Source organism: Parasteatoda tepidariorum, chromosome 3, assembly GCF_043381705.1.
Source record: "Parasteatoda tepidariorum isolate YZ-2023 chromosome 3, CAS_Ptep_4.0, whole genome shotgun sequence".
Classification (NCBI taxonomy): Eukaryota; Metazoa; Arthropoda; class Arachnida; order Araneae; family Theridiidae; genus Parasteatoda; species Parasteatoda tepidariorum.
The window spans coordinates 50,344,116-50,368,626 of record NC_092206.1 but is presented as its reverse complement, the minus strand read 5'-3'; the positions used below and the strand labels follow the sequence as shown (position 1 = coordinate 50,368,626).

The window sequence follows — 24,511 nt, the reverse complement described above, 5'->3', positions numbered from 1 at the left end:
AATTCAGTGCCTGCCATTGGAAAAAAAATGTATAGAGGGATTTGAGTGAAACTAAACCATATTTGCTTTACAAGGAGTTGAAACACATAAAAATCTGCTTGAAGAAAGAGTCTTTAATCTGTGATTCGTCAACCAACGTAATACAAACTGCAAAATTATATTTTAATTTTTTCCACAAATGTTCAAGTTGCTGATAGATACTTCAATTTAAGTAAATTCTATATTTTAATAATAACAAGCAATGTAATTTGTTTTAAATCTTTAATTGGTGCTTCTATTTAAGAATAATTTTCATTCATACAAATATTTAGTCTAAAAATTACTTTATAAAACACTCTTTACCAAAGCAGAATAATTATCTCTGGATTGGAATAGCCTGGTTGGTAGGGCGTTGGACTAGTGTTCGTGAGAATGGGAGTTCGGATCTATCCGGTGGAAGAATTTCAGAGTATTAAAGGGTGGACTGGAACACGGTAAATCTGTCGACGTAACAAAGTCATTTAAGTTCTCATAACAAATCAATAACTCTGGACATACTAATCTAGGAATTCCCTTGTCTTCTTCATTGGGTTCAAAATTATAAGGCTACAGGGAGGAACATTGGTAGTCGTAAACTCAAATTTAGGTTGACTGTTCAACGACGGCTATTAAATAAAACATCTATATCCAATATTTCCAGAAATTGTTCTTATCAAACACTTACTTCTGTGTGAAGCCAATACTGATAGATTATAGTAATCTGGTAATGAACAAGGAATGTAGTGGGAGGAATCACTAACGCCAGAGGCACATACGTAAGCTGCGTGAAAAAAATAACAATAATACGTAACTAAATGAAAATTTTTTAACTAAATTTTCAAAAGATAAAGAGATCGAACGATCTATTGTTTTCAAAAAAGTGGTCATAAAAGTGCCAATATTTTTTATTCAAGAATAAAAAATATTATATAAGAAAGATGCATATACAATTATATATATATACTCTCATTCACAATGTTCTACATATAAATTTTCGCTTAAATATAAAGAACAACATTTGGTGGAAGTTGATCTCACTAAAAGATCCTAGGAAGGAGGTAATAATATCAGAGGAATAAGAATTCCCATTGACTGCAATAATGCAGAGGGAGTTGCTTTACATTAAGTCCATAATTCAATCGAAATTCAGAGAAAATGCCTTGAATTTCGAATTATTTCTGGTTGGTGATAATGACTGTTCCCAGTCTACAACAATTGAGATAGGCGATCGCATAGTCATAGGCTTCTATTGGGAAGAGGCTAATTTTGTTCAAGGCGGTGAAATGCTGTTTTACCAGGAACGTGTTGAAGCATTATTTTTCTGGAATGCCATGCCCTCACTTCATTGAAAAGTTTCGCAAAAAAAACTTAAAAAATTATGATTCACAACAGTACTCGATTAATCAAAAGAAACAGAATCAATTCACCGTTTTTGGACAACAAGAGCAGTAGCTGCGAGGAAGGAACGGTGGTTGTTTCACATTTTTTCCGTTTATGTCGGCGAAAAACGACGCTGAAAGTTTGCGTGCTTACTGACCAAAAACACTAGAAAAATGGTGATAGGGAGACATAAAAGAATAATTTCGAGTTCATAGAAGAAAATTGCGTTGGTTATTATTATTTTTTTTAATATTTATTGTAATACCTTAAGTTTGACTATCAATATCTGATTTAGGAACACCCTTTGATAGTCGGGAAATAGATCATTTAAAACCTTTATTGTAACACTTGAAATTTGCCTGCCAACTTCGAAATGAAACTTACTTCACTTTCCTTTAATTCTCCAACTGATATTTTTATGAATCGTTAAACTTTTATGTTCTTGATTTTAATCTCACCTTGAATTTTACATACAGACCAGATTTTATCTACGCGACATTGTAAATCTTTATCACCCGTGATTTTCACTCTCTGAAATTTCGATATATAGGTAGGTATCATGCAGTAACACTAAGTAGAAAAGCAGTAGGTATAAATATCAACAAGATGTTATATTATTTCTTTGTTTTAAATGACACTTGCCATTTTAAACATTTTTCATTTTTCCTTACAAATGCAAAAAATAGCTTTTTTTCAATTCAAGAAATTATTTTGATTTTTATTAGAAATTATTTTAAGAAAAAGAGACGAAGAAAGTAAGGATCGGTGAAAAATAATCGCAATTATTTAGTTTAGTAATATAGTGTAATTATCATTAGGAGAGCAGTACCTGATTTATTGTTAAAAATTTTAGCCTGCCCAACTCTATGTAGGTGGGACAATTGTTGATACGTATGTTCATCACGAGACTGTGGTTGTGTTATTTACGCATTTGAAGCCAGTTATTTTGTTGAATTAATTTACAGTAAGAGAAAATTAGTTTCATATGAATACTGATTCCCTTGTTAACTACATTTGTTAATTACTACCTCTCCAAAATCACGTGGAAATCCATATTACCCTGATTTGCCTTTCTCGGCCACTGTGGTTTTTCTTGTTTTGTTTTTCATCTTTTTTTTCTCTCCTGGCTACAGTTATTTTTTTCTAGTTATGTTTCTTTTTCTTTTTTTGTCGACAACTTTATCTCTTATATTTCAAGTCACTTTTGTTTCTTCTCATTCGCGTCTGGCGAGTCTTGATAATGGGAGCCTGTTTTGAGTGCTTCAAACAACTTGATTGTTTTTCTCCTGTTGTTGTTAATTTACGTCGCACTAGAGCTGCACAATGGGCTACTGGCGATGTTCTATATTTTTGAAGCGAATGAAGTTATTATGCAAGTAGTAGTTACTTTACAAGTGTTTGAGACCGAACATAATTAATTCAAAGTTAAACATTCTTAAAAAAACTATCCACATTTTTGTGAATTTAAAAAGAGAAGCAAATGGTAATTTAAAATTCAAAATACGTTTTAAAAATGCATAATTAAGATAAATTTTGATTAAAACACATTGTCTAAACATTAAATGGTCAAATATAATTAATGATTTGTCTAAATTATTTCAATGTAACGTTAAAAATTGGCACACGTTAAGACGCCTCGTATTAAGTTTCATAATACTGAAATTTATTATATTTGTTATTGACTTCGCATTGAATTTTAAGTTCTTATTATCATATCATTAAGCATCCCATTAATATTCGATATAATGACTCTAATAGAACAATTTCCCTAATGACTTATCGAACTGTCCATTAAATTTTTAAATTCGTAAGAGAAAAAAGCAAGGAAACTGGTTGACGTTATTCCTTTTTTACTACTTTCACTATGATAATTAGTCTAAGGAAATAGTTAAAGTGGGTTAAGGAAAAATGTGTATGCAATGAAAAGTAACCTAGACCTTATTATTTATTCTTTAAATCTTATATGAATATTATGCGTAGTACATTAATGTTAGACTTTTTAAAATCAAGCTGAAGCTTTGAATTTGTCAAGATTTAGCTGCCTATAAATGTTAAAAAAAATCTCTGTTAAATTAACGGAAAAAAACTATGAACTGATGTGACAGTATAATACTGTTTATTTCACAGAATTTAAAAACGGAAGCTTGTTTTTTTTAAGCTGATTCGTTTTCTTATTTTAACAAAACTCTTTTATTTTAACACTAAAAAAAATAACTTTATAAGATGATTTTGGCTGCATTGTGTTCAGTGTGATTCGAGAGCAGAATTCGCATGCCCCGTGAACACCGGCAGGCAAGCGCTCTGCCCCCCCCCCTATCTTTAGAGTTTTTTTTAATAGTGCATTAATTTGGTTCCGGTGGCGTGTTGATATGAAGGACAATCCCTATAGTCTTAATTCAAACCCCTTCTTTATATTCAAGTCTTTAATATTCAAGTAAAATATTTTATATAGTTTCACAAGAGACATTATTTTAAACATGATCTCCATATAGTTCTATATACTCTATGTAAAGCAAACATTACGGGTAAAAAATAAATTAGTTCATAGATGTTAAGGAAAAAATTGCTGCTATGGTAAAAAATCTTAAATAGTCTAGGTAAATGAATTTTTTCCATGTTCTCGTAAGCAAGAAAAAAGTCGCTAAAAATTGTAGACCTCCAACTTCTTTTTTCAATTTGCTTTTATATATTTTTTATTTTATTTATTTTTGAAAATACTAAGCAAAATGACCGTTTATAAAAAATTAAATAACAATAAAATAAAAAAGCAATAAATTTCTTTAAAAAAAATATTGAATTTCCTTTGCCCCGTTTCACTTAAAAGTGCACAAAAATATCTTTGTTTTCAATTTTTTTGGCGAACATGGTTACAAGTGGAAAAGTTGTAAAAGAGAAGAAAAAGAGAAAAAACTTTCTTCTTCGTTAAGGTTTAACTTTTTTCTAGACATACACTTTTTCAGTGGGCATAAATAAGAAAAATAAGTAATTAATTGCTTTAAATTAAATTTTATAAGTAATTCTGCAACTAACTTCTCTTGGCAACTTGAATTTCGTTTCAGTACCAAAAACAAGCACCACCATGATGAATGTCAAATTACAGACTAAAGAAATTCTAAGCTCAAATGTTGGGTACCGAACCTTTTTTTTGTTTCAGAATTTTTTAAATAATTTTTACCTCAATTTTGACTAAGGAATTGATATTTCTGTTTGCTTATTACAACTAAATGCGCCATTTTCTTCAACGAAATAATTTTGCCAGAAAAATAAGACAATGACTCAATATTTCAAATAGCATTAAGAATTTCTTAAAATTAAGAAAAAAGGCTGTTCACGTAACAATAGTATTTTCAACACTAATTATATTTTGGTAATGTTCACAAAACATAGTTTACAGCTCTTTTTTAAAGACGTTTAGTGCTTGAATGACGCAAAAAAAGTACTAATCCCCAAAAGACCGCCAAACTGTATTGAGACCAGTTGTGCTAAATTGATTTTGGTTATTTCTAAGGGAATTTTTAAATTAAAGAACAAAGGCAGTTCAACAATAGTACTTGATATCAGTGATGCTAAATTGATTTGGATTATAGTTACTATTATGTTACTAGTGGTATTAAGGTAGTATATACTATGGAAATAGGTTTTTACTGCCCCCAAAACCGAGTAGCACCGAAAAAGTAAATAAAAAATATTTAAAGTGCTAATTCATAACAATATGTATTATAAAAACAATTTAGCAAGTTATATTTCTTTTATGTTATTCTTTTAGCCAGAATATCAAGCAATTTTGCTAACGTTGTTCTAAGGTTATTAGATTAATTGTCAATGTCGTTGCAAATTGAAATGAGAAACAAAATTAACCAGTTTGTTTATTTAATTAATAATAAAGACATTAAAAAGTTTATATTTTCATGGAAGCTATTCTATTTCTTATCTTGCTAGTTGATAGTTAATAATATCTTTATCTAGTTGTCCCGTCCTTAATTTTTTTATTTGTTTATGGTGACTTGAGCTTGTTTAATTTCTGCAGTGTATGTTCCTTTATCCCGGGTTAGCCAATCTTCTTTGGTAACTGTTCCTTTTACAGACGTTTCTTTACTTTCTGTGGTATCAGTACTTTTAGCTAGAGTTTGTTTATCTTCTTTAGTATCTGTTGCTTTTTGATGTGTTTGTTTAATTTCCGTAGTATCTGTGCTTTTAACTTGCATTAGCTTTTCCTCAGTATTTGTACTTTTATTTTGCCTTTGCGTAACTTCATCTTCATATTGTTTATTATTTTTGGCTTCCTCTTCTTCCATATCTTTTTAGTAGGACACTTAGTTTTCAATTTATTGTAAAAAAGTTACAAAAGAAATTTCAATATTTTCGAATTTTTCATTGACAGTTAGTTTGCCAATTGGATTCACCATCTATCCTAAAAAAAACAACAACAAAGAAACCCTACCGGAAGTTTTGAGGTCCTCTTCTGACGTCATAGCATTGACGTGACTATTTCTTTTTTTGATGTCCTGGGTTATTTTGTATATACTCGGAATACTCAGTTGTTCTGAATTAAATTTTTGTGTCATGCTTTGTGTTCTTCTATTTTAAAATGTTAGACGAAGATATGAAAAAAAAAATCCAATGGAAAAATTATCCTATATTGATATGCAATTACCTGATCGTTGAGATGCAGATTTAAGCAATTTAGTTTACACCAGCAGAAATTCTTCTACCTGAATCATCTACCGGAAGTTGAAACAACCTCTTCAAATACTGCCCCCTATCGTGGAGAACATGAAACACAGTCGGAAATAAGATGAATTCGCTTTAAACTTGTGTGTTTTTTAAATCGTGTCATTGTTCAGTTGCTTTCTTAAAAACTTTTTCCCTATTTAGTGACACAGCTTCTGACTGAAAAACTGAGACTAATCATTTGAACAATTTAATTTTGAAACATTATTCGCGATCGCAACGCTCGAGTACGCCCTCTAGGGGATAGGTTATTATCAGTCTTTTATTTATTAAGTTTTCATTTAGTTCTACCAAAATCATTAGCAGAGTAGGGCCCCATTTTTTAAGCAGCAAATAAGAAGCAAAATTTCCTCAAGGAAAAGGCTGAAAAACTTATAAAAACGACCCGGTACATTGGTAAATCTTTCTCAAACAGAACGTGCCTAACATTTGAAGAACAATTTCTCAATAGTTTTTACCTTTCTATTATCAACAACATAACTTCTGATTTCGTGATAGCATGCTGTTACAGATGTGTGTATTACGGTAAAATACATTTTTTGTCTTCAATTCCTTACAAATTGAAGTTACGTCAACATTGCTTACTTCATTCTAATGTATAAACGTGATTTCAGGACGTACAGAGCTGTAATAGTTATAGAATATTCTTCCTCTTCATAGAATAGTACATATTTCTGTATCTATATAATTCGAAAAACAACAACAACAAAAATATTTCGAAACATTTCACGAAAAATTATGAATCCAATTACCGTGCTATAAGAATTTAATTGTTTCGATGAAGACGATTTCATTTACTATGCTAAAAAAATAATAATCAAAATATATTTGATGATGTAAAATAATTTCTGGACGATCTAAATCATTTTACATTCTTTAAAGTAAGATAATACATAAAAATATTTCTATTTCCATAAGTTTGTTTTGACACGACAGATCTAGAACCAACGTAGCATGCAGCCTCAACCGTTGTCTACCCTTACCTAGGGGAAACAGCACTGTTCTAATGACAGTCCATTTTAGGATGTTGAATTAATCTGATACGTAATAGTTAAGTTACTGATCTAGTTCAGTCATGGTTTTCCGAAGCAACTAGCACTTTTCGAAACCTCAAGAGTTTAAGTTTATTCTGCAAGATTAAATTTGGATAATCGAGAAGATTGTATATACAAACGGCTGCAGTCACAATTAACCTAGGGGAGATTAATTCGGAATTTTAAAAATAAAAATAGTTTCAGTATTCTTACATACCCAATGAATGGGAATCAATAGAATGGAATTCCTCATTGGAGAAGAAAATTGCATCTCTTCTGGTGTGTGATGAGGCTCATGAATAGCCCACAATATATTTACCTCTATAAAAAAATGTATAGTTAGTTCACAAACGTAAAATAAAAAAAAATACAATATTTTGTAGAATAAAAATGCATTACGATTATTATTTTATAAAATCTATTTGGAGGTAGACATACATTGTTCATTAATAAAAATTGCTGAAAAATGATTCTTTCCCGAGTTCAAACACCAAAATCTTGTTTGAAAAAAATTATGTAAAAATATTTGTATTCTTCGAAAGTACCGAGCAATTTTTGTGAAATATTAATAAAGAGACAAGTTCCTTGACTCAGAGAAATTTATTTTTTTCTGATATTTGATGCATTTACATTTTTTGATAGTGTATTTGGCCACGAAATTTTCCAAAGAATAAAAAAAAAATATTTAATTTTCAGGAAATTTTTCTATTTTCCTCATTCTACTTATTCTCCCTAAGTATAAGAAAACGGTTACTTAAAATAAATTAGATATCCCCGAAACTTAACTGGAAACTATTCTTTACTAAAAGGTTTTATGTATTTTTTTTTCTTGCCTCAAGAACTAACTTTTATTTCAATGGATACTTCAAAAATTTTATTATTAATTAGTTCGAACTAATGTTTAAGTTATGGAATCAGATGCTAAAATGCACTTTCCTTGAAGCTTTCCCTTTTTCCGGTCCATTTGGAATCTTAATGACTCCTTCAAAGTATGGGAGATAGCCACAATGTTGAAATTATGTTTCAATAGTTTATTTAGAAGAGCTGCCGTCGGCTTGGGTCTCTTTATGTCAATTTAGTTTTTTTCTTTGTTTTCTTTTTTTTTTGCAGTATTGCAGAACACTGCAGTAACGTTTTAGGCGAATCAAAAACTTTTTGTACTTAATTATGAAGCGCGTTTATTCAAAGATAATTCCTCGAGAAAGATGCATTTTAGAAATTATTTCTCATTTTTAATTACTTTGTTTAATATTGATCGAAAAGATATTGAATTGTAAGAATTTCCCATTTAGAACACTTGTTCGCTGTTGAATTTTGTGTTTTTAACTTTATTTTTTAGATTTGCAAGAGAAATTATGTATTCGATCTATTGTGACTCCGACTTAAGCTTTTTTACGTTTCCAAAATCACTAAAATTTAGTGAAGTTGAAAACTTTGATCAGTCGCAAATTTTTTTGTAATGCATTAATCAAAACAATTAAAGGATATTGTAAGTCTAGTATCAAATAGCGGTATAAAAATTTTTTGTGTGCATAAAATGGAAGAAGAGAGTCACAAATGCAATTTTTTCTTCTTTTCAAACTTTACAGTATACAAATTTTTAGTATGATGTCGAACACGATGCCTTAGCGGCAGTGAATTTAATTTGGCTTTCAACTTAACGTAAGACAAATCGGATATGAATGGTAGACATTCAATAAGCGCGTTGTTTCGATTAGTTCGATGCCTCGACGAATTCATTTAACCGAATCAGAAGCTTGGAAAGTTATTGGCCAGTTAGAGGGGGGCCAAACACAAGCCGAAGTAGCAGAAGCCATTGGAGTTCCACAAAGTGTGATTTCCAGGATCTGAAACCGTTTTTTGAAGACTGGAAATGCAGGCCGAAGATCAGGGCAAGGGTGTAAACGTGCAACATTGCCCAACGAAAACCATTATTTAACGCAAACGGCTCTGGGATACCGAAATATGAATGCCACTTTTCTTCAACAGTACCTCCCGTTGGCTACCGGCTCTACAGTTTCGACACAAACTGTCAGAAACCGCCTTCACGCTGTGGATCTGTATGTTACCCGATCAATGATGTGTGTTACGTAAACAGCAAGGCATCGTCGCGCCCGCAGGGAGTGGGCAACAGGGCATGTGAACTGGAAGCGAAATATATGGCGTAATATTCTTTTCTCTGACGAGTGCCATTTTTCTGTTCATCCTGTTCAACGTTTCTGGACGTCCAGGGAAACCATATCCCCCTACTAAAAGCAATTTTCTTTTAAGAAAATATCTTTTATTTTGTTTTTCTCATATACACAAATTGCGTTTTTTTCTCCTTTTATACCCAAATGCCAAATAAAACGCTTTTTTTCTGCCAAACAAATGTCATTTTTATCTAATTTCGCCTACTACTTCTGACGATAATATATCAATTATTCAATCATTTAATTGTTTTGAGCAGTATGTATAATAATTAAAGTAAATATTTATTCCAAAATTCATAATACATGTAATCAATTCATGTATCATTTGAACTTTAAAAATATTCATCCCCCCCGTGCATTTCTTACAAAATATTAATAAGTTTTTTTATTATTTTTGGCTTTCTACTTTTCTGTGTAAATATATTTTCCAAAAGGAAATTTAATCAAAGGGAAACCTATATTAGTGAAACAAAACTTAACTATAATAATTCCCTTATCAAGTTTTTTAAAGGATATATGATACATGTCACACAGTAAAAGAAAAGCTTCAGAAAAAAAAGCATGATTTGTTGGTTTCTTCAAAATGATACAAAATTTCATGAAGAAACCAATAAATATTTTTGTTCGTAGCAAAAATAAATAATTACACTTTAAAAGAGTAATAACAAGTATTGCCCTTCTCATATTATTGTTAATAGATATTGAAAATATTAGTTGATATTAAAGACAAGCTATTATTAATTGATATTAATAATAAGCAGATACAATTTTAGATTACATTGCATATTTAAAAGCATTTTAAAATGTTCCTTCCCCTTATTTTCACCTACTGAAAAGACTGGGAATGGACTATACTGATAAGTATATTTCATCTAAATGGCGAAACATTATTTTATTTATGAAAAAATTATAAAACTACGTCAATGATTTATCGAACACGAACTACATTGTAAATTTAATAATTACCTAACATTTTTAAAGTAAATTGCATAAGACGTGTAATCACCAGTGCATTTTAGTATAAATTTTGGGAGTTATACTTTAAAATAAAAGTTATAAAATTCAAAATCCAAACGATGATAGGCAATACTTTGTGCTGCTCATGAATTAAAATGTGAATAAAGCACAATTAAAGGTACAGAAATGTGCATACTATATAGTCCCCGGCCAAATTTTTAGACACAAAATTAGATTCTATTTAAAATCTTAATTATCAGGTGATACTATACAGATTTATTGTTTTTAAGACGACTGAAACCGGTTTGCAGTTTATGTTCGTGTATCAATTGGTTAACATTGTAATACAGTACGTTAAAAATAAATACAAATAGAAAGTATATAAATATATCTCTTGTATAAAAACCCATTACATGTATGTTTAAATATAAACATATTGCATATAAACTCGTGCAAGACATGTAAATATTAAAGTGCTACAGTGCGTTTAATAATTTGGTCTAATTATTATAATATTCCATTATAATAGCTGATTTAATAAATATTCTATGTTTATATAATATATCGTCTAATTTATCCAATCGTCGAAATTATTTTATAAATCGCCTAATTTGACTAATTGATACACGAACGTAAACAAGTGCAAACCGGTTTCAATCGCGTAAAAACAATAAAGTTGTATAGTATCACCTGATAATTAAGATTTTACATAGAATCTTATTTTGTGTCTAAAAAATAGGCCAGGGACAGTAGTTATGGTTCTTTATACAAAAACGATGTCTGAATACAATAATTTGTGTTAAGACGCTGAGGAAAGTTCTTGCTTATATAATCGAAACCTGTAAATAATAATGGAAACATATAATCATAAACCTGAAAATATGTAATGGAAACCTGAAATAATGCCCATTTCTGTTTAGTTATTCGTGCTATATTCATGCTGTTTTGCTTTATTTAAAATATTGAATTGTGTACATACGGTGTGTCATTCTATGCATCCAATAAAAGCAAAAGTCTGTTGTAATCCAAGCTAACAGCCAAGTCCAGGGTGAATTCCAAGGAAGTTCAATTAATCTGTAGTTATTATAAACCCAAGCATAAACAAACACTTCAGCTCCTTTGAATGGAATTCTAGAAATTAAAATCAGCAAAATTTTGAAGCTTAGCAATTTATTACGTGATTTTATTTATCAGAAATTGACTAATATTTTATTGACAAGCGTTACAAGTTCACTTTTGAATTTACTGTGAAGAATTTGTGCTCTAAAAACAATGATATTTTTAATTAAAAAAAAACAACATAATTTTGAAAATGAAAACCAAAATATACGTAATTTAAACCATTCTTTTCCTTAATTTTTCGCTCATATGGTTATATATTTTTCGTTTCGTAATAAATTCTGGTTTTCGAAATTATAATTCTTATTACTACACATTTAGAAAAATTACGAAACTGAAAAGTAAATTTAACCGAATAAAAATGGTTTTCATACCATGGTCTAAGGCATCATGATAAAATTACCACATTTACCAAATTTTATCACTTACTATTAAATAATGTTTTGTTGTTAATTTTACCAAACTGCTTCGGGAAAAATTACTGAGCTTTTTGGTGTTCCCATAGAGCCAGAAACACTGTAAATTTTACCATATTCTGAAAATTCAGACAATACTTTTTTGACATGGTAAGTGCTATTTAAATAAATTGGGATAAAATAATTTTATTCGATATCCTAATTCAAGGTAACATTTTATTTCCATCTAACACTAATGGTGTTGCAGATAGAGCCAATATTGTCTTCGCCAGAAATAAGTTAGTTGAACTATATTAATTTATGCTAAGCAAAATTCATCTACATTATATTAATGAATTTAGTATTTGTATAAATAAAACGTGTTCTGGTTGTTAACAACACTAAATATTTGCGGGTTTAGTATACTGGTTGAAGGAAAATTTAAACTATCATATCACGACGCCAAATCAGCGGTTATTGTCTTTTTTTCTTGAAATATAAATAAAACGTACTATAACTTGACTCTTGGCCGATTTAAATGGTAATTGGTTTTCATTAATATTTCTTTCGTCAAGTAGTTAACATCTCTTGCACAGACATTACTTAATAAATAAATATTAGAGACAGTTCTTGGCAGATAATAATTATGGAAATCGCCACTTTTATTTTTTACAGATTTCGATTATGAAACAGATAAATAATTTAAATATAAATATGATATAAACAAATTAAAGATTTGCGTGATTTCATTGAATAATTTTATTATTAGTAGACAAGTCATTTTAATAAAAATAAATTCCGAAGCATTCCAGTCCAATCAGTGATAAAATCTTTAGCTGCATTTCTCTAATGTGGTACCGTAAACTCGGATATTTCTTTTATCTAGTGGTAACACTATGATTATTATTCATTTTGTTAGAATATCTGATTGATGAATAATTTAAGTAGTATTAAAAAAATAGCCGTCCTAAGCAATAATTTAAGTATGTTGAACAGTTAGTAAAGTATTTAATTAGAATAATTTTGTATTTTTATGTAAATAAAATCTTAGTAATTATTTAGATTAATTTTGGATGCTCTCTAAAATGACTTCAAAATATTTTAATCATAAAAGGTGCCGCATGCATTGATTTGAGTTTAAAGAAATTTCTTACTTGCTTAAATCCATTAGATAACCATGGAAAACATTTGACATAGTCTCATTGATTCTAAATGTAGGTTTCTTTTGCCAAAATCGCACCATTTGTTCTAGAATAATTGTGACCATGAATATGGGAGCAACCTTTTGAAAATAATAATAATAATTAGACACAATATTACACATTGAAATTCTATTCAAAATCCTTCTTAAAAATGGTTTTCATTTGAATATTTATGAATTCCCATTAGAAATATTTTTAAAAAGCAATTTGAATTTTAGAATTTCCAAGGTAGTATCATAAGCACGGATAATGGGATACCTGAAAGTGTGGGTATCTCGATCCTCATAAATGGTTAAAACGTGGAATTTGCTTAAGTTACAAACTGTTCTTTCCATTCTGTTTCGAATTAACCAAGCCCGTCAAGTATTAGTTCTCTTAAGTGATTCATTCTCTATTCGTATGCAAAGATTCTTTCAAACGATTTCAATTCCTTCTCAATATCTTTCCAACTTAACACAAAGACAGGTATGACGCTACGTAGATCATAAACAAATTGATTATGCGTTGAAATTGCCAGGTACACAAAAAATATATCATGGTTACAATAAAATACATAAAAGAAAAATAATAAATCTAAGTTAAGAAAAAGGCGAAGACGAAAAAGAATTATATTTCAATAAATTTGATGTGCGGAATGGCCCTGTATTTAATAAACTTCACGTTAATAAACATTCTAACTTATGTAGAGAAACTTAGCTCTACTTTAACACGCCATTTTGCTTATAAAAGATCAACTTGCTGATGTCGTCATAGGTCACATGTGTGACTATCCATGATCTTCTTCTTCTGGAGGTACAAGTAACCAATTGTTGTTAAACTAAATAATTATTACGTGTTATATTAAATTTAATAACACGTATAACTATTATTAAACTAATTTATTCACTACATTTTTAAATATGATATAGTTTTTTTCCTTCAAAAAAACTGCAATTTAAATAAAGCAATTCTGATTTTTTACATAACTTTAAAATATTGTGAAAAAATTTAAACAACGTTATATCAAAATTTTGGAAATCATAATGATCTAATTCTGCAGAATTTTTGTGAAAGTAAGAAAAGTATTTAAGTATTGCCAAAAGTATTGTAAGTATTTGTGTGAAAATATTTTATAAGTATTGGCAATTTCCTTATACTTGTATGTAAGAAAAGTTCCTTATACATGTATATACTTGTATGTACTTTAAATATAAGGAATCAAACAATATTCGTTTTAATAATTACATTGGGGAGCAAATTCTTTGCATTTATATAAATACTTGACGTTGCCTAATTCTGGTGTTGTGATTTCTAATCTGAAATTAGTTTTGCATATAAAACTACAGATTTTTTAAAATGACATTTTTAGTCATCATGCACAAGTTTTAAAACATTATACATAAAAGGAGGTCGTGTAAAAGTTGCGACAAACCTCTAGGGGAGATGGATCACATCATCAGGATTAAAATGCTAGGAACCAATGCCCTCGAATGAAATGTCATCTTATGCAGCTAGGAGCGTTTTCCCATTAAGATCTGCGCAAAAAGCACAAAAATAGAGTAGTGCCCTAGAGGCGTATGACGACATTACGAGGCATAAGTTCCTGTGCCGTTTTAATGTTGATGATATACTCTAACTCCTCCAGAAGTTTATCAGAACATTCATGCCACTCCCTGTTGAATATAGTGTTTTCAAACTTGTACATTTCGACAAAAATAAGTTAAAAATGACTCACTTAATTAAAAAAAAATGTAGCTTGGAGAGAGAAACAAATTTCAGATTTGAAATCAGCAATACGAAAGTGTCTCAAATTTTTTAATAAATTGTTCCCCAATGTAATTAAACTTCATTTAGTTATATATTTATAATAAAATAGTTTTAATGTTCTTAGCCTACATTTTCTCGTTCTTATTTTACTGAGTAACGCATTTGGCATTGAAACTCGAAGTCGGATAAAAATTGTATTTTATTTTAAGTGATTAAGAACGATATATTTAACACTAATTTTGAAGAAAAAAAAGCCACAAATTTATTACCTTCCTTAATGTTTCCATGTAAATTTTCACTAATATTCATAGCTTTTTTTCCGAGTTAGCAAGCTCTCATGAGCAATTATCTAATCGTAGAGTTTCTTTTTAAGGATAAATAGTCAAAAATATCGCATATAAATTTTCATAACTTGAAAATCATAACAGAGGATCGGTTAGTCTCAAGTTTTTAAAAAAAATATATAATGTTTGATAGATGAAAAAGGAACACAATTCTTTGAGTAAACAATTGTATTGAACTGAATTTTTCAAAATTCTTTTTGAATAAAATGTGATACTATAAAAATCTTTTTGAGTTATTTATTTTTGTAATTTAGATCAGACAAGAAATTTTCTTTCACCTTTTATTATTCAAGTAATCAAAAAAAAATGTTAAAAGACATAGGTTATTAACAGAGTGTCGGTACTTTTTAATGTAAAATCCATTTTTACAGGAATATGTTACGGAATAAAAAGTGAGATAAACCGTGATTTTTACAATAACAATTATCGTTAAATCACTGAATCACTCTAATTTAATAAATATTACTCTAAGGTTTACGGAATAATATTTTACGATCGAAATGGATTTTACTCATGATACATCCAAAGTGCCGGTACTTTATACCGTAATTTGATCAGAAATTTTCTGATCAAATTTTCTGATCAGAAATTTTCTGATCAAATGACTGCTTTGAGATACTAGTAAAAAACAAAAGTAATATTATTAAACTATATGGTGTACTATTTAATCTTTTTAATACATTTCCACCTGAGGAATTTTTTTTTCTCCAACTGTTGAACATAAGTCTTCTTGTCACCTTTAAATAGTAGCACTCATGAGGAAGAACATTCAAATCATCTTTAGATGGTAAGAAATAACTAAGATATGGAATAAAACCAAATATTCTCATAGCATCAAATCATAAACTCATTTTTACAAGATGCTATGCTTTCTTTGTCGCGAAAATTTTTTGAAAACCAAAAATGGAACTTCCATGATCATTTTGCTCCATCACACGAAGTTAAAATCACTTAATCTAAAAGGTACAATATGGATGAATCATCCGTAAAATCTATTTTACTGTAGCGTACAGTAGTTTCATAGTAATATTTATTTAATTAGAGTGATTCAGTGATTTTACGGTAGTTATTACTGTAAAAATTGCGGTATGTCAGAGTTTTAGTTCCGGTAAAAATGGATTTTATGGTAAAAAGTACCGGCACCCGGTGCCGGTACTTCTTAACGTGATTTGATCCGGAATTTTTTACAGCGCACTGCTGACAATTTGTAATCCAAAATGGTAATCCTATGCCAAACTAAATGGTAAGGATTGTTTCCCCATTGGTTCTTCTAGAGACAATTTTTTGTACGCCTGCGACAGAAAATTTTTTGAAGCGTACACTGAGGTAAAAATCAAAAATGGTCTCCTTGAAAATTTGTAAATAATTTAGAAAAAGTAATGTTTTGACATTTATTTGAAAATACAATCGTGATATTTTAATTAACAAGCTAGTAGTGTAAGTCTGTTCAAGTTATTTTATGTCACCTTTCATTACTAAATTATGTCCCCGAACATAAAAACAACAAAATTTAAATAGTTCTTTTCAGGAAAATCAACAAATAAATTTTTTAAAGTGCGTAGTTAAAGAATTAAATTATTTCTACACGCACTTACAATTCCATAGCCATAATTATTCTACGGAAAGAAAATGCCTCATCAAATAAAACCAAAATTTAATGATTGACAGACAAACATGAATGTCTAGTGTATTCGCAATGAATAGTTATTTGTGAGTAATCTCACACTATTATTAATATATACCATAAAATTTTATAATATTGCATAATACTATTATAATCATTTAAGCTAATTGCATGTGACATTGCTAATCATTGGAGGATATCCTTGAAACACCGCTTCCTTTGAAATGGAAGAGAAAGAAGAAATAGTTTTACTGAATCACGTAATTCATGTTGTTAATATTCACACCACGATAACAGGAAAATAGTTATTCTTGGGGGCAATTGGAGTTTAACCATTTATTTCGAAATCAATGATGAGAAAAGGAGCTTTGTGTGTTGCGATTTTTTGTGAGTGATTTATTGTTTAGAATCATTTGAAAGAAATGGAGTGTTACAGAGTTACAAATTAGTAACCTTGATTTTTTTTAATTAAAAATATTAAGAGACTGTTTGTTAGGTCTATAGTCAAATGCTTCCCGTTTCTGTTTTAAGAAGGAATTTTTATTAATTGTAGATTCATAAAATTACTTTATTGAATACTTTTAAATATTTCGCTTATTGAACAGCTAATTGATTCTTAAATATTTTGCTAATTGAATTCAGTTATTCTATCTGTCGCATTCTCGAATAAGGCAAATAGATAAACTGTCTATCTGCTAATTTATCGGATTAGCTGATAGAAACTAAAATCTCCTTCTGTCAATTGAGACAGATAGTTCCGAATAAGTTAAAAGTTTTGGAAAATTAACTATGAAATTGAAATTTACAAATCTACTTACTTAGACAATATAATTTATCGGCTCATAGAAACACACAGTTTCCAAATGAGTTAAGAATTTTGAGGAAAATCAACTATGCAATTAAAATTTACAAATTATTTAGACAGTATAACCTATCTGTTAATCGAGACAGACAGTTTCCGACTAAGTTAAAAGTCTTGGAAAATTAACTATGAAATTTAAATTTATAAAATACTTATTTACATAGTATAATCTATCTGTTAATCGAGACAGACAGTTTCCGAATAAGTTGAAAGTCTTGGAAAATTAACTATGAAATTGAAATTCATAAAATACTTACTTAGACAGTATAATCTTTCTGTTAATCGAGACAGATAGTTTCCTACTAAGTTAAAAGTCTGGAAAATTAACTATGAAATTTAAATTTATAAAATACTTATTTACACAGTATAATCTATCTATTAATCGAGACAGACAGTTTCCGACTAAGTTGAAAGTCTTGGAAAATTAACTATGAAATTTAAATTTATAAAATGCTTATTTACACAGTATAACCTATCTGTTAATCGAGACAGACAGTTTCCGACTAAGTTAAAAGTCTTGGAAAATTAACTATGAAATTTAAATTTATAAAATACTTATTTACACAGTATAATCTATCTGTTAATCGGGACAGACAGTTTCCGAATAAGTTGAAAGTCTTGGAAAATTAACTATGAAAATGAAATTTATAAAATACTTACTTACACAGTATAATCTATCTGTTTATCGAGACAGACAGTTTCCGACTAAGTTAAAAGTCTTGGAAAATAACTTATAAAAGTGAAATTTACAAATCAGCATACTTAGACAGTATAATCTTTCTGTTAATCGAGACAGACAGTTTCCGACTAAGTTAAAGTCTTGGAAAATTAACTATGAAATTTAAATTTATAAAATACTTACTTAAAAAGTATAATCTATCTGTTAATCGAAACAGACGGTTTCCGAATAAGTTGAAAGTGTTGGAAAATTAACTATGAAATTGAAATTTACAAATCTACGTAATTGCTTGTTACCATTCTCAAACAAATATTCGGTTTTCAGACAAACAAAAAGGGGGGGCAAAATATTTGTCCTCTTTTGAACAAATAGAGGCTGTCTAAACTTTGGTCCGAGAAATTAAGGCTGATTAAATACACGTGATGTGTGTTTTACTATTAAAAAAATCTCACGTCTGACACAAAAAAAAAATTTAAATTACACTTATTTCTTAATTAAATAATTCACAATTTTGCATTAGAATAAAGTTTTTTACAATAATGAATTACAAGTTGACTGTTTGTTTGAATTGTATATTCTCTAAACAAGTCTCTTAGTGGTGATGAGTCCACTATAATTTATTTTCGTTAGTGGTTTCAAAGACGAAAAATGTCCGGGCATAGTTGAGCAATAAGGAAGCGAGATACGGAGATCGGATATTCACTATTTTTGTATAATTTAATTCTGAATTTCGAATTCTGCAAGTGTAGAGTATGTATGCATCAATATTGTCATCGGATCATCACTAATGAGGAATTTCGGATAATCACAAACAAGATTGACAAATAAATTTTAAAAAAAAATTCCAATGTCCACCTGGAGAATGACCTTTCATCATATATGCAGCTGAAGGTCAGATTTGTTGGACACTCTTTCAAGGGCACCATATTAGGTGGGCCAATGTTGCTCCCACAGTATGGACAGATAGTACAGAGGTGGAAAGAAAATCCATGCCTTGCCCGGGATTCGAACCCAGAACCTTTCTGGTGCAAGGCCAGGTCCTTGACCCCAGTCAGGGAACTGACCTTGCATCAGAAAATCGGTCATCATGTACGGATCGGTCAGCTTAAATCAAAATTAAAGTGCCAAACTCAAAACTAATCTGTAATAATTATATTTAGTTTAAATTTGAACAAAAAAATGAAAAATTATTATGAATTAAAAAAAAAGAGGATCGAATATTTTGAATAAAAAAATATTATTAAAAACCTCTATTTATATATGTTTCGTTAAACCTCAAAATTATTAAATCACTCCTTAATCATCATTATAATTCAGGTTTCTACTTTTTAAATGTTTGAAAGCTTTTAATTGTTGTTGAAAAGATATTCGGGTAATAAACGAATTGAACTTACAAGTGAAAATCTAATTGTAAGTATTAAAAAAAACTATTTATGCATGTCGATTCTGTATTTGCTATCCATTTAAGAATAAAGAACCAATTAGAAATTGACATTGAAAGTAAGTTATGTAATATTCTAATATCTTATGCAAAAATTATAAAACGAATTATGAAATTCATGGAACAATTGACAATGCGTAGTTTAAATATTTTCAAGGTTTGAACGAACTATGAATAGTACTAGTTGAAAACGTCTTTTTTGCTAGATAGTAGTACTTAGAGTTTGTTGCGTATTAGATAATAATGATTTGTAAAAAAACAATCTTATCTTTTTCTCTCATAAAAAATCTATAATTAGAGCTCGAAATAAAGAAGAGAAGAAATGCAAACATTTCAGAACAGAGTATATGTAGTATTGAATCAGGATCTGATCGAACTATTGTTCACGAGTAACTGAGTTTTTATCTGAAGATTTAATCTTCTTATTGTTGGAGTTAGAAGAAATCAATTGTGGGCGCGGTTTAAATAATGATACGAATATATTTTATAGAATCAAAGGGCTTGAAAACTAAAATAATATGAGTTCTTTTTATCAATTTATAAGTAATTACAAAGTTGAGGTAGACTATTTTAAACTGCAATTTTACTGCTTTACCTCAAATTTGACATTAGTTTTCATTTGTCAGAAAAGCAAAATAAACTGCTTTCTGTGTTTTTAGCAGCTTTTTGGCAAGGGAAAAAATCAAAGCAAACAGCTTTGTATATAAAAAAGAAACATCAATTGCAGTCTAATTTTTACTATCTAAGAGCCAATTCATTGGTTTAAAGATTCAATCTTAAATATGCAAATTAAACGGAGCTAACTGTTAATTAAACGCTTATTTTACGTTGTATTGTTGTTATATGTTGTATTGTTGTTTTGTGTTGTTTTGTTGTATTATGTTATAACTTTTTATTAAGTATTGTTTTTTCTCAGTAATCAGATATTTTCCTGAATAAACATGCCTTTTTCTGATAGATTCGGATTTTTGTCTTCAACAATATGAACAGAAAGCGAGTATTTTTAAAAATAAAGTCTCAATAGTTTAGTCAATAGAACAATCAAATATTTAGTACCCTTAGTGTTATTTTTACTTTTTGTGTACTTCTGAGAAGCTTTTATGAAGCTTTTGCAGAGAATTGAAGCCGACAGCATGCAATTATAAAACTCGTTTATCGAATGATAGTTCCAATCAGAAATATAACTTTCAATAACTACTAATTATTTTTATAATTAATTATTCTTTATTATTTTAAGTGTAATAGTCGATAACATGTGAATTGTAGGATATGCAAATTTTTACTTTTAAAGCTATGTAATTTTTAAGGAAAAAATACGTACGATGAATAAAATTGGTTTTAACAATCTTGTAAATCTTGTAATCTCCCCCTAAGAGATTACAAGATTTTATCCTCACAAAATTAGAAGGTTTTTCACAAGAAAACAAATAAGCAGAGGGAAAAACGAGTAGTGTAAAGCATAGATAATAAAAAATTTTTGCTTCTTTTATTCACAGAGAAAAAAAGTATGGTTAAAACTACCAGAATATGGTAAAATTTACCGTTTTTCCGGCGCTATGGTAACACTAAGAGCTTTTTAATTTTTACCTAAGATTTGATTATGACTTTGGTAAAGTTAAATATAAAATATGAGTTTATAACATGTAGTTAAAATTTGATTAATGTGGAAAAATTTGGTAATTTTATCATGATACTTTAGAGCAGGGCATAAAAACCATTTATTTCTAAGTGACCGGAAGCTTTGTGTGCCAATATTTTTCCACGCATTACTCAATTGATAAATTTCTACTTTTATTCTTAGAAATTTAGAAACGCTGACCGTTTTCTTTCAATATATAATTTCTTTGTGCTGTTCACGTGTTTTTCTTTCTCTGAAAGCTTGTATTATTTTCCACAAAACTTATACTTTGAAAAATGCAAATTTCCAAAACAAAAAGAAGTAAACAATTTTTTTAGACATCTTTCGGTAATTCCCAACCACTAAGGTACCTCACTATATGAATATAAAAATCCCAAGCAGTTGCCTCGCGCCATTTTGGCTCCCGTTCTAGAAGATGTAAGACATAACAATCTATCCCCACGTATTAGTATTTCTCTTCGGAAAGCAAAAGGTTAATTTATTCCATCTTCCGCGTATTTCATATTGAAATTCATCTTTCAAGGCACGGATCTACCTGGTTTGCGTAATCGATCTTTCATTAGCTAAGCCGTTGCACTTCTTCTTTGCAACTAAAACAGATATTCCTTTTGACATCAATGAGGAAATCACATTTAGAAAAAGCGGTGCTTTTAGTTGAATAGCCGCATCCTATATAGATCAAAACAGGTATTCTTAGAGTTATGTAATCTGCAAACCGCTACTAGAACTCTTTCTTTTTCTTCGTCTTTATTTTAATAGCATCCCCTGCCTAAAGATATCGTACATAGATTAAGTCACTCTTTTCAGAGGCCAAAAGCATTAGTATAAAAAAGGTTGATTACAGTATGACTTTTACTTTTTATTCAAAGGTATTGCACATCTATGGAATTGAGATGACCACGTATAGAACATGGAACATAAAATTATTAAAAATAGAGATTGACAGAATTAAAAAGATTTTTTAAATTAAGTATTTTCGAAATGATTCCTGCAAGTAATATTGGTTTTAATAAGAGGAGTGCAGTTTTTTTCTGTAACTGAACCGTGATTACAGGCTCTGTTCTGAAAATTCTGATGTCCTTTTAAACATTGAGTTTGTTTCTATATTTTGATTTCATGGATAACACACCAAAGAAGCCTGCTTACGTGAATAATTTACGGAGAACCGAATCAATTATTAGTAATCTGTAATTATTATTAATCTATACATAATGTCATTTCTGCTTGGGGAACCCCTGTAAGGCCTAGTGTCCTGCAGAAAATAGTTTGTATCATTAATAAAGTTGAAAAAAATACATAAAGTCTAAAGAAATAAATCAGAAAATGCCAAGCATGCTATAAAAAGCAGCTGTCTAATTTTTACAACCATTTCAGTTTTACTTTGTACGTAACTTTCTGTTTTATTAAACTACATCGAGCAGCTTTCTTTATAAATACAAAGATTATAATAAATAATTCGCTTCCTCTAATGGTCAAAATAACAAACAGAAATAAATGCATGCAAAGACAGCAATAAAATTAATTTTAATGTTATGGAGATCAGTATGACAGTAAATCAGTTTAAAAAAGCGGTACTCGATATAATTCACAAAAAAAAAATTTAAGATAATTACCTACGTTACTTTCTTCCCCACAGCACTTCAAATTAGAAGTAAATCGATTGATCTAATACCTCTAACAGGGCAATTTAATAAAAATTTATGGAAAATGGTATGATTTGAAAAAGCAATTATGTTTTTAAATTGTTCTACAAAAACAAACAGTAAACCTAATTATCAATGGCAATAATAATGTAAAAAAAGGAATAAGTCTTCCTGGCTTCAAATTGTACGTGTTTTAAAATATACGAACCATTTATGATTTTAAAATAATACAAGAAGGAAAAATTCTGGTCAATTGCCGCATGGTATAGTAATAGCATTTCTAGAAAAAATACGATTATTCTGGTTAATAAAACTAAAATATACGCATTTAAATAATTCATTTGGTAATTTTTCGATATATATGGTAACGGTTTACCTAAAATTCTGATTTTTAAAATTATAGTTCTCTTAAAACCATGCATCTAATTAAAAATACAATACAGAAATTTTTTTAACCAAATAAATAGTTTTTAAGCTTTGCTTTCAAGTACCATGATAAAATTACCAAATTTTATCCCATTTACCAAATTTTATCACATACTTTAAAACCATGCTTTGTAGTTAATGTTACTAAACTCATTACCATGGTACTTCATTAAAAACATCGAACTTTTTGGCTTTCCCATATAACCCGAAGCACTGTAAATTTTACCATTTTCTGGTAGTTTTGACCATACTCATTTTCTCAATGTATGTAAAAGTTATATCAAAAGTTTATAACCATTTTTTCCCTTTTTTTTACCTCGCATTAATTAATTTATATGCATTATCCAAGTAGTTAAACTAGTTTTTAAGACTGTTAAAAGACATCTGAAGCATCTAGTTATTATTTTTTACTCAATTGTTTTAAGAATATTTACTAGTAAATGCAATATTGACTAGTTTACGAAAAAAAACTGAATTAAGCAAAATAACTCAATGAATTAACTAAACTTAATTAACTCAATGAACTGAACAAACGGACTGCAACTTTCGATGTTTAATCTATAAACAAACTAATTCAGTACTCACATCTTTATAATAATCTGGTACGTCTTCAAGTTTCTCATAATTATGCTTTCGTGGATCACAAATATAAAATAAATATCCCAACCGTTTAACTGTTTCAGAAATGAATTCCATGTCTGAAAAATTTGTGAATATTTGAAACATTACGATGGACCAAAGTTTAGTCCGCTTTGATCAAAATCTAGTTTGAAAGGACCATATAATTTATGTCAATGAGATTAAGATCTTTGACTTTTGAATACAATGTGGGAGCAGCATGATGCGGGATTTCATCAAGGGCACGTTAACTATCTTTTCCATCTTCTCCCTACTTGTTTGGGCATGTTACTTCCTTTGGCCATGTTTTTGTTCATGTTATCAAACTTGTCTTTCTTAATATAAAATATGCAAACTTTTTTTTATGAAAAAGAAGTAACATATTTATTTTGTAAGTTTACTGTTGGAAAAAACTTATGTAAACAACTTTGAAATTCTAGGGCGATTTCGCATTAATATTT

General features: G+C 29.1%; 1 protein-coding gene across 2 annotated transcripts in view; it reads right to left on the bottom strand.

Annotated features, from left to right (window-relative positions):
- The window catches only part of LOC107443243 (alkylglycerol monooxygenase), a 37,895-nt gene extending 13,707 nt beyond the window's left edge, over positions 1-24,188 (bottom strand). For both annotated transcript variants that reach the window (XM_071178623.1, XM_071178624.1), the window contains exons 1-5: positions 24,018-24,188; positions 12,981-13,108; positions 11,292-11,443; positions 7,381-7,484; positions 704-799 (exon numbers count right to left, since the gene is read on the bottom strand). In XM_071178623.1, coding sequence (XP_071034724.1) covers positions 704-799; positions 7,381-7,484; positions 11,292-11,443; positions 12,981-13,108; positions 24,018-24,158 — 621 coding nt within the window. In that variant the 5' untranslated portion in view covers positions 24,159-24,188. The remainder of the gene's footprint in view (positions 1-703; positions 800-7,380; positions 7,485-11,291; positions 11,444-12,980; positions 13,109-24,017) is intronic.
- Positions 24,189-24,511: the final 323 nt, after the last annotated feature.